The following is a 10,929-nucleotide window of genomic DNA, read 5'->3' as shown; positions in this document are numbered from 1 at the left end:
ACCATCATTAAAAAGAAAAAAATTATACTATAAAGCGCGTGCTAAGTAACAAACACTATACAAAATATAAACAGATTAGTTCTCCCTTTTCTCAAAATGAAAGGTCACTTTTTCTTTTACTTACCAACCTCTTTTTTAAAAGAAGAAACTATTGGAACCAGCAGTTGGCATAATGGCTGTCGCTGGACTTCCATGAAGTCAACAGCAGTTCGAGTCCTGGACCTGGTGGCTTAAACTCACGCCGGGTGTGTGTGTGTGTGTCCGTGCCCAAGATCCCAAAAGGAGAATGGAGGAGAAGGGATTGCAGCATGGCCCCCCCCCCCCCGGGGGGTGATTTCTCGCTTCCTGTCTCTCTGTATCTCGCTTTCTGGCGAGTGCACACAGTTTAGAGCAAAAACCTCTCTAAACAAATAAATAAATAAAAGAAGAAACTACTGTCTCTTTTCTTTAATCCCAGGGGAAAAAAAAAAAAAAAACACCTTGAGTGAAGACTATAATAAAAGCTAAAACAGTCAACAGTTGTCTAAAATCGATGGGGAAAAAAAAATTGAATGATTTTAAGGGTTTTTCTGATCTGTAAAGAAACAAACTATCTCTTTCAGTTTGCCAGGCAAGTGGTTCTGCTTTCACCAAGGAAGAACCCTAAGAATTTAATAAAAGAATGAAGAAATATTTATCAACAGAGAGAATAACTAATTATCTAACCTCCAGGAAATCAAAATAAGTATAAAAAAGAAGACAAGTAAGTTATAATTTTCAAAATATGCTGGAGTGTTCAAAAAATTAAATAATTAGGTGTCTTAATTTGCATACAATTGTTATGAAATTATATGCCTTACAAAACTATATCTAGCACATGAAGGGTCTTCAAAAAGTTCACGGAGAGGGACCAGCCGATGGCATATGTTACATCGCTGGACTCTCACTTAGTTGACCACGGTTCGAGTTCAGCCCAGGCGGATTTAAACTCACACCAGGCAAATGTACATGCATGCCCAAAATCTCAAGAGGAAAATGAAGGAAAAGGGACTGTGGCATCACCCTCCCCTGCAGGGTGATTTCTTGTTTTCTGTCTCTCTGTCTCTCAGTCTCTCTGGCAAGCACACATGCCCTATATCAAAAATCTCTCTTAAAAACAAAAAAAGTTCATGGAGGGGTCAGCAGGTGGTATGGTAGTTAAGGTGTTGGACTCCCACATAGCTGACACTGTTTCTAGTCCTGGACCTGACAGCTTGAAAATCATGGCAGTCACACGTGCACACCTGCCCCAAATCAAGAGAAGAGCGGAGGAGAAGGAACTGCCACATGGCCATCAAGCCAGGAGAGTGATTTTTCACCTTCCACCTCACTGTCTCTGTCTCTCTGGGGAGCGCACAAACCCTTAAAAAAAGTTTACAGAATATATGTATTATAAAAATCATGTCAATTTCACATTTTTTTGCACCAAGATAAATGTTAATTCCATTCTTCTCTAACTCCATTATATTGTAGAATGTTTAAGCATACACACAACTATAAATTACCAATTAAAACTGTATTCTTTCTGGGACCAGCAGATGGCATAGTGATTACGTTGCTGGAATCCCATGTAGTTGACTGCGGTTCAAGTCTTGGACCCAGAGACCTAAAACATACCAGGCACATGAGTGCCCAAAATTCCAAGAGAATAGAGAAGGAATTGTGGTATGGCCATCTCCCTTGCCTTTTGTCCCTCTGTCTCTTTCCATCTCTCTGGTGAACACACATGCCCTATAGCAAAAATCTCTCTTAAAAAAAATTGTATTACTTCTTTGAATACCAAATCCCTTTTCAGTTTTTACTGATTTTGTATTTAAATAATCACCTATCAATAATTAAGGTTATAATTCAAACCCTCATGTTTAGCAAATTTACTTTTTAAGTTCCATTATTGGTTTAACCTGATTAGATATTTCACTGATCTACTTTATTTTTTATTTTTTATTGGAGCGGTTTTTGCTATAGTGCATGTGATCGCCAGGAAGACAGAGACAGAGAGACAGAAAGTGAGAAATCACCCCCCCAGGGGGGATGGCCACACCACAATCCCTTCTCCTCCATTCTCCTCTTGAGATCTTGAGCACATATGCACATGCGCCCGGTGTGAGTTTAAGCCACCGGGTCCGGAACTCGAACTGCAGTCGACTACATGGGAGTCCAGTGACATAGTCATTACACTAACTGTTGATCCCACACTGCTCCACTTTCTATCAGATATATTTCTTATACAAGTCCTGTTCCCCAATCAATTCTAAAATGCAGTATTTCAGGAAATAACATTTACATGTTTTCATTGTCTCCTATTTCTGAAGAAAAAAATATGATTGGTAACTGGTTTTTTTTTTTTTTGGAGAGGTTTTCGCTATAGGGCACATGCGCTCACCAGACAGACAGAGAGAGACAGAGAGACAGAAAGCGAGAAATCACCCCCCAAGGGGGATGGTCACGCTGCAATCCCTCCTCCTCCATTCTCCTCTTGGGATCTTGGGCATGCACGCACACGCGCCCAGTGTGAGTTTTAAGCCACTGGGTCCGGGATGCAAACCGCGGTTGACTACGTGGGAGTCCAGTGACATAGCCATTACGCTAACTGCTGGTTCCTGGTAACTGTTTTTTCATGTTGTTTTAGAATTCTATCTGGGACAGACGTCGTGGCCTGCAGGTTAATTAAGGAAGCTACATCCCACATGGCCAACCATGTGGTTTGGGTTCCAGATCCAGTGGCAAGAAAATCATGCTAGGCACACGTGCATACATACCCAAAGGTCTGAAAGGAGACAAAGATGTCAGGGAAGGTATTATAGAGGGACCCTCCTAATGAAGGGGGTCCATTCTATTCTCTCTCTCTCTGATAAGTGCACACTCTAGAAAAAATGAATACATACATAGAATTATTGGGCTGTTGGCAAAGTCATGATGCATTTTTGCATAGACAAACACAGGAAAAAAATGTCATGACTTTTCCAACAACCCAATATACCTGAATTCTGAATAGAAGGATATATTTAACAGAATTATATTTTTCATCTTGAAAAAGGTGTCATAGGGGCTTAAGCAATAATAATACCAGTAACAATAACAAAAATATTAATCAAGTTTTTGGATTCTAAAATCTCACTTCAACCTAGATTTAGAAACCCAAATACTCAGACCAGCAGATGGTGTAACGGTTACATCACTGGACTTCCATGTAGTCAACCACGGTTCAAGTTCCAAACCAGTGACCTAAACTTACGCCAAGTAGATGAGCATGCCCAAAATCCCTAGAGGAGAATGAAAAAGGGATTGCAACATGGCTATTCCCCAGGGAGTGTTCTCACTTTCTGTCTCTCTGTCTCTCTCTGTTTCTCCAGTGAGCACACATGCCCTATAGCAAAAATCTCTCTTAAAAAAAAAAGAAAAAGAAACTTGAATACTAAGTAATAAGTCATACTATACATTATAGTCAATTCAGTCTTATTCACTAGTCCTGGCCCTGTTATTGTATATCTGTCAGTTTCTAAAAAAATATAGTTATCTATTGCCTAATCCCAAATAATCTAATAATACAGTCTGACATCCTTTTTTCTCAACAGTCTTCAGAGGAGATGCCAAGGTATAGCTATATTTAAAAATTGCCAGCATAGGCCTTCTACTTCTAGTATACATATATATAATGAGAACAGTGAACAAGGGTATATGTTCAAAGATTAATGATATTCACTGTATAAGAATTATTGTGGCAGTAAGGTTGAAAGAATACATTTTACAACAATGAAAAGTTAAGATTGATACAAACATTCCTATTGGTTTAAACATAAAACACAAAGCAATCAGTTAACTCTTCAAATGCATTCCAGATAAACATACCCAAAATGTCCTAATGTACCATACAGAAGAAAAAAAAATTTTTTTTTTCTAATACATCTCTTTTCTGGCCCGGCAGTAGTGATGCAGGTGGTAGGGAGCTATTGCAGGACACTGAAGCTATGTGGTAGGCCCACATTTGGATCCTTGATCAATCTGCACATAATGGGTGTACCCACACGCACCTATCCTGGCCGTCTGGGAAGCTAGGAAAAGAGGATCACAGCATGACAAGACTTCCTTCTGTCTCTGTCTCTATCTCAAAAATATTCAACAAATACATTTTCTAGTTAGTTTATTATGTAATGCTTTCTATTTATTTCTGTACACACAAAAAAATGCTCTATAAGGAAAATATTTTGAGTCATTTTATGAAGTATGAAAAATACTTTCTCCCAGGGAAATAGTCTAACAGTTAATGCTGTAAATCCAGGAGGATAAATACAGATTCTTTGGGGGAACTTTATTAGGAACTATATACACATAGTAAAATGAAATAAAACACAACACTTTTAACCTATGTTAGCTACATGGTTACCATTGTTTTAGTTGTCAATATTAGCAAAGGAAAAAATCCTGTTAAAATATAAAACTGTAATATGTTACTTATCCCCCAGTCTGAATGATTGCTTGAAAAAAGTGACATTGATAATTGCTTTTATCTTCCACAGCATTAAAAATTAAACATATGGTATCTGTTCTTCCTTTTTTTTTACTTTTCCCAAAATTAAGAGTATACAATGGTCCCAACCAATCAGCATGGGGCAGTTCAAGCAGCAGGGCTACAAGTTTTAAGGGAGGAACAAACCTCTGTTTACCTCAATAAGCTTTTTTGATCCGTAAAACCTGAAATCTCATAATCTTCAACAACATGGAAGTAATGAAAATACTTCCCAGCTACCCAATAGTTCAACCTCAAATTTTTCATCTAAGTATGGACATTGTATGAAAGCTCCAGAAGAATCTTTTGCAAAAGGTTTACTTTATGGGTTTTTACCCATAGCAACAAGACTCTACACTTTTCCTAGGATTTTAATGAACCAACAAACAGATAAAACCTTCATCTACCTTGAGAAAAATAATCTCCCTGTCTCATAACTATAGCCAAAACTGTAGGTTGACAGCCTCAGCCTGGCAATGACGGATCACTGTCGAAATCACTGCCAGTCTAGATTCAGTACTTTATTCAACTCATTTTTCTGGATCTCAGACACTAATTTATGAGCCTCCCCAAAGCTGGGACCATCCCATACTCATTATGAGTCATCATTTTCAATTATTACTTCAAAAAATATTTAATTATTTAAGATCTAATAATTAATCACAGGCGAAGGCTCATAGCTTCGAGTTTAAAAGCATGCTTAACATTATTGCTAGGATTTTCCTTCCACATAAACTTATAGGAAAAAGATCAAAGAGTTATTAATAGTCATCATTTTCTTTTTTTTCCTTTTTTTTGGGGGGGGAGGGGGAGAGGATTTTGCTATAGGGCGTGTGCACTCGCCAGACAGACGGAGACAGACAGAGAGACAGGAAGCGAGAAATCACCCCCCCAGGGGGGATGGCCACGCCGCAATCCCTTCTCCTCCATTCTCCTCTCAGGATCTTGGACACGTGGCCGGCGTGAGTTTTAAGCCACTGGGTCCGAAACGCGAACCGTGGCCGACTACATGGGAGTCCAGTGACATAGCCATTACGCTAACTGCTGGTCCCCATCATTTTCTTTATGCTACTAGAAACAATGAACCAAAACAGGCTGTGTGCCTTTATGATGTTCAAAAGCAGAAGTATACTTCTTAACATCTATGAAATGTGTTTTGTCATCTTTCACTGGTCAAAATCCTTCCTAATAGCTTTGAATTTGGTTTATTACTTCATTTACACCATCAAGAGGTGCCCTCAATTATCATTACATATATTTTGAATGTCAGCTTATTTTCATTTATAATATGACACAAAGAGAAGCAATGTTTTAACTACAAAGGTCTACTGAGTAGCTAAATTTATCCATTCAATAAATAGATGTATTTAAATATACAGAAACTAACAGGACTATAGATAGCAAAATTAGAATTAAGGGAACTATATAAATACACTGTATTTCCAGTTCTCTGGAAAAAGATTCTTTAGTTGCTTCAATCTCTACATTTGTTCAAGGTTCCTTCGATTTTGTCTCAAAATCTTTCTTACTTCTACTTTCTCTATATTCTGTCCTCTAATTTTATCAGCTTTCTATATTTGGTGTGTTTAACATAAATGAGTTTTTGCTCCCTCCTACTAAATTAAAAATGCTTGTATTTCTATTATCTGCAATTTACAGAATCTGACAGTAGTCCATATCTACCTATTACTAAAGCACAGTGTCAAACACGATATAGTGCTCACGTCGAGATATAATACACAAAAAGGTTAAAAAGACATTCAAACCTAGATTTCATTATTCCCCTGTCTTCACTACTAACATGCGCCAGCACTTCTGTTCTCCTGATCCTAGGCTATTAGTATGCTGAAACTTGAAGGCTTTCATTCATAACCTCACACTGAATTTCTCTCTAAAATGTTATATATACATGTTGTCAATTGATGTACGGGAGAATCTCTAAGTAGAAAATTTCTGATATATCCTACTTTGTACAGTCCTAACAGATACATACCTATGTCATATGCAAGGAAATCGGCAGAAAAACATTTTGCACCGTTACTCAAGGAAGTGTCATTATGGGTATTTCCTCCAAAAATAAGCATAGCTCCATTGATAAGAACAGCTGAATGAAGGTATCTGGCAAACCCACTTTCTTTCAAAATAGTCCTACAGAATAAAATTTAAAAATGTATTACAAAAGATAAAATGACTTCCTTGATTTTTCATTTATTATAGAAAGGGTCCAATTTACATAAAGAATTTTCCCTAGAATTGTAATCAAAAAAAAAAAAAAAAAAACTTTTTAAACAACTTATAAATGACTTCTAAACTTCAATATCTAAAAAACTGTATATTGAGATTCAAATATCTTAAAATGCTTTGTGGAAATGCAATATCAAACAGAACTGCTAAAACTCATAATAACTTATATTTTGAATTAATTTTTTCATGGATAAAGATAGAAAACAAGTCTCCTTCAAGCCAGAGGACCAAAACATCATTTTCAAATACAAAATAAGTTAAAAGTTAAATATAGTAAATTTAGTCTAACCCATATCTATTTAAAACTATGTAACTCATATAACTCCATAATAATCTTTCAACTTTTTTATTAAGTATAATAGCAAGTATAAAAGTACACATAAGTCTAAAACTCAATGAGTTTTCACAAGATAATCACAAGTACACAACTAGCACCTAAATTAAAAATTAAAACAAAAAGATTACCACTATTCTGATTCTAACAACACAAATTCATTTTGTTGTTTTTGTATTTCTGTTGCTCAAGATTGTTTATGACATACATTCATATTTTTGTAATTGTAAATGAGAATGCATTTTTGAGAAATATTAAAATATAAACGTTAGTTTACTCAAAGTACAATTCTGAGAAAAAGTACTATCAGTTATGTGCTCACAACTATAATTTATCTGAATGAATGGATACATAACAAAGGTACATAACAATATGAGTCAGTACTTCATAACTAAATAAACCCTTGGTACACAGTATTAAAATGTAAACATAGGATATGTAGTTAGTATGGTATAGGTAGTAACTATGTATTATAATACTAATTAGGGCCAAAAGAATGTGAGGTTGACTTCCAGAATGGCAATATGAGGGGTTCCAACTACTCTCCACAGGGAAAGAATTACGGTTGGTAAAAATTACTTTAAAAAAATTACAATAACCATTTAAGGTCTCCAAAAAATGTTTGAAGACCAACTGCAAATAAAGAAATATGTATTCGACAATATCTACTAAATTTCGGAAAAATCGTCAATGGTCCATGGCAACCGATTCCTTTACTTAGGCCTTCCTCCCTCCCCATCACCACACACAGCACCAGTTCAGCATGACTGAGTAAAACCACGAACACAAGGCTCCCCACCCTCAGCTCCCACGCTAGGCCGATGATAATTCATTGTTAGTGGCAGCATTTCTTCATGTGCCCCTGCTCGGGGTTACAGATGCTGTATTCCTTTAAAGAACACCAGAGATCTGAGTGTTCCTCTACCCAATCACCTCTCACAGGGTGGTAGCTATATACCATGCCTCAGAATAAGAACACTGGATCCAGTCTAATAGTCTTCACCCCACCTCACTCGTAAGGTGACAGAGGAGACAAGCTGAAAATCCCAGAGACCACCATCCTTGTCCATTCCCTACACATAAACAGTAGTGTCACTTGAAAAGAAACAGGCCACTAAGCCCACTCACTTAGGAATCAAAAACAGAGGTTTCCCTAGAGACAGGCTAAGAAAACAGTTTATTTGTAACAGAGGTTGGGAAACTTCAAAAACAATGGAGATTTTTGCTTGGAAGCAATAGAGTTAACTGTTATCTTCAAGAGAACAGTGAACTAACCTACAGACCAGCTAAGAGTTTACCAGAAAGAATCAGGGGGGAAAAAAGAGGGTTAATAGAAGCCTTCCTAGTTCCAAAACCTGAAAGACTACCCTACCTCAATTTGAGACTTTCATCATCAGAACTATGAAAGGATAAATTTCTGTCGTTAAAAGCAACCACATTTATGATCATTTGTTTGGTAGTCTTAGGAAACTAATACAGATTTCATTTAGGAAAGCTTATCAATCACCTAAAAATAATTCTAAGAAAAAACTGTTAGAATTGCAGACCATTAACGGAGTGAACTTTTTGATGAATGGTTGTAAGAGTACAGATTGTTCACAGTAAGTAAAAAAAAAAAAAAAAAAAAAAAAAGGCCCAGCCATGGTGGCACTGCTACTTGTCAGGCCAAGGCAACACGGGAGGCCTAAGCACTATTCCTGATTGATCCTAAAAGCCAGGTGCAATGACAGCACCTGGCCCCAGCTATTCAGGAGGCTGAGACAAGTGAATCTTAATAGAGCAAGACCCTATCTTTTGAAGAAAAAAAAAAAATCCTCATCCAGTTGGATTAAATACTAAATATGAAAGGCAAAACTACAAAATATTTGGGGCACGATATACAAAACACCGAGGCAGGAAAGCCTTATTCAAACCATCCATAAGAGAAAAAATTAATTGTTTTTTATTATATAAAACTAATTCTGGGGGAACCAGCAGTTAGCGTAATGGCTATGTCGCTGGACTCCCACGTAGTCGACAGCGGTTCGCGTCCCGGACCCAATGGCTTAAAACTCACGCCGGGCACGTGTGCATGAGTGCCCAAGATCCCGAGAGGAGAACGGAGGAGAAGGGATTGCAGCATGACCATCCCCCCTGGGGGGTGATTTCTCGCTTTCTGTCTCTATGTCTCTGTCTGTCTGGTGAGCACACGCACCCTATAAGTGAAAACCTCTCAAAAAAAAAACTAATTCTGGGAGTCAGCAGGCAGCATGGTGGTTAAGGCACTGGACTCCCACATGGCCAACCACAATTCGAGTCCCAGACTTAGCAGCTTGAAACTTATGCCAGATGCATGTGTGTGCACGCCCAAAAGTCCAGGAGAATAGAGGTGAAGGGATTGAGACATGGCCATCCTTCCTGGAGTCATGATTTCTCACCTTCCCTCTCACTGTCTCTATCTGCCTCCCTCCAATGATCACATGCATCCTATGGCAAAAACATAAAAAAGGGTGAGGGAGGCCAGCAGGTGGCATAGTGGTTAAGGTGTTGGACTCCCACATGGCCCATAGCAGTTTTAGACCCAGACCCAGCGGCTTGAATCTCATGCCAGGTGCGTGCGTGTGCATGCCCAAAATACCAAGATGAGAATAGAGGAGAAGTGACTGTGGTGTGGCCCTCTCCCCTGAGGGGTGATTTCTCATTTTTCTCTCACCACCTCTGTCTCTCTGGAGAGTACACTCACCCTATAGGAAAAATCTCTCCAATAAAGAAAGAAAGAATTCTGGCAAGCTGGGTGATGCATGATAGGATCAGTCTCTGCAATGCTGAGGCTGCATGGTAAGGTCCCAGGTTTGCATCACAAGATGGTACACACATGTGCCGGTGATCCTGCCTGGCTGAAGCTGAAGGTGGATCATAGTGTAAAGACTCTGCTGAAGGTGTCTTTCTCGTTCTCTCTTTCTCTCAGAAGAAATAAATTAGCAAACTTTACCAAATAATGTTCTGTTCTTCAAACAATATCATACAAAGAGCAGAATAATCCATATCTTAGAGTGAAAATAGTTGCAAAGTATAAAACAAAAGACTCATTTCAAAAGGAAGTGTATAGAACAATTAATCTGCTATAATTTCTTTGCCATATGTGTGCCTATGCAAATGTGTACACTTCCATCATTTCTCACATGAATAAACACCATAAAATTATAAATTATCTTTCTCCCTTACTGAGAACTTCTTAGGCTTATTCCAAATACAGAGGTTGATAAAGATTTTTGTTGAAAAAATTTCATAAGCCTTATGCAGAGAAATAAGCAAAGACGGATTACTTGTATTTACTGAAATGGGGTTTAACTAATAACATTTTACAAAATTACCCTGCATCACTTTCCAAAATCTCTCACACAGAAGTTTTGAGAAATCTCAAAAATTCAATAATTTAATAAAGAGCTTTTAACATTCTAATGCAAAAATAACTCCCATGATATTAAATTGAAGCTACGAGGAATTATTTCATGAAACAAAGTTTAGTAGTCTCATTGTGAAAACATATAATTTTAAAAATATATATATGATTTCAGAGACTTTTTTTTTTTTTAGATGTTTTTGCTACGGAGCACGTGTGCGTGCCAGAAAGACAGAAAGAGACAGAGAGACAGAAAGTGAGAAATCGCTCCCCAGGGGGAATGGCCACGCCGCAATCACTTCTCCTCCATTCTCCTCTCGGGATCTTGGGCATGCACGCACATGCACCCAGCGTGAGTTTAAGCCAACAGGTCCAGGACTCGAACCGTGGTCGACTACATGGGAGTTCAGCGACATAGCTATTACACTAACTGCTGGTCCCAAA

The 10,929-nt window shown here is 37.9% G+C and overlaps 1 protein-coding gene across 1 annotated transcript in view; it reads right to left on the bottom strand.

Annotated features, from left to right (window-relative positions):
• Positions 1-10,929, bottom strand: part of LOC102488238 (attractin-like protein 1) — a gene marked incomplete at its 5' end in the record, with an annotated part of 503,763 nt that overhangs the window by 479,998 nt on the left and 12,836 nt on the right. Inside the window, 1 exon segment of the mRNA XM_006165552.2 lies at positions 6,519-6,673. Within this exon segment, the coding sequence (XP_006165614.2) occupies positions 6,519-6,673 (155 nt within the window).

Source organism: Tupaia chinensis, unplaced genomic scaffold (assembly GCF_000334495.1).
Source record: "Tupaia chinensis unplaced genomic scaffold, TupChi_1.0 Scaffold143963_1, whole genome shotgun sequence".
Classification (NCBI taxonomy): domain Eukaryota; kingdom Metazoa; phylum Chordata; class Mammalia; order Scandentia; family Tupaiidae; genus Tupaia; species Tupaia belangeri.
The sequence above is the reverse complement of the archived record's forward strand: the minus strand, read 5'-3'. Positions and strand labels throughout refer to the sequence as shown.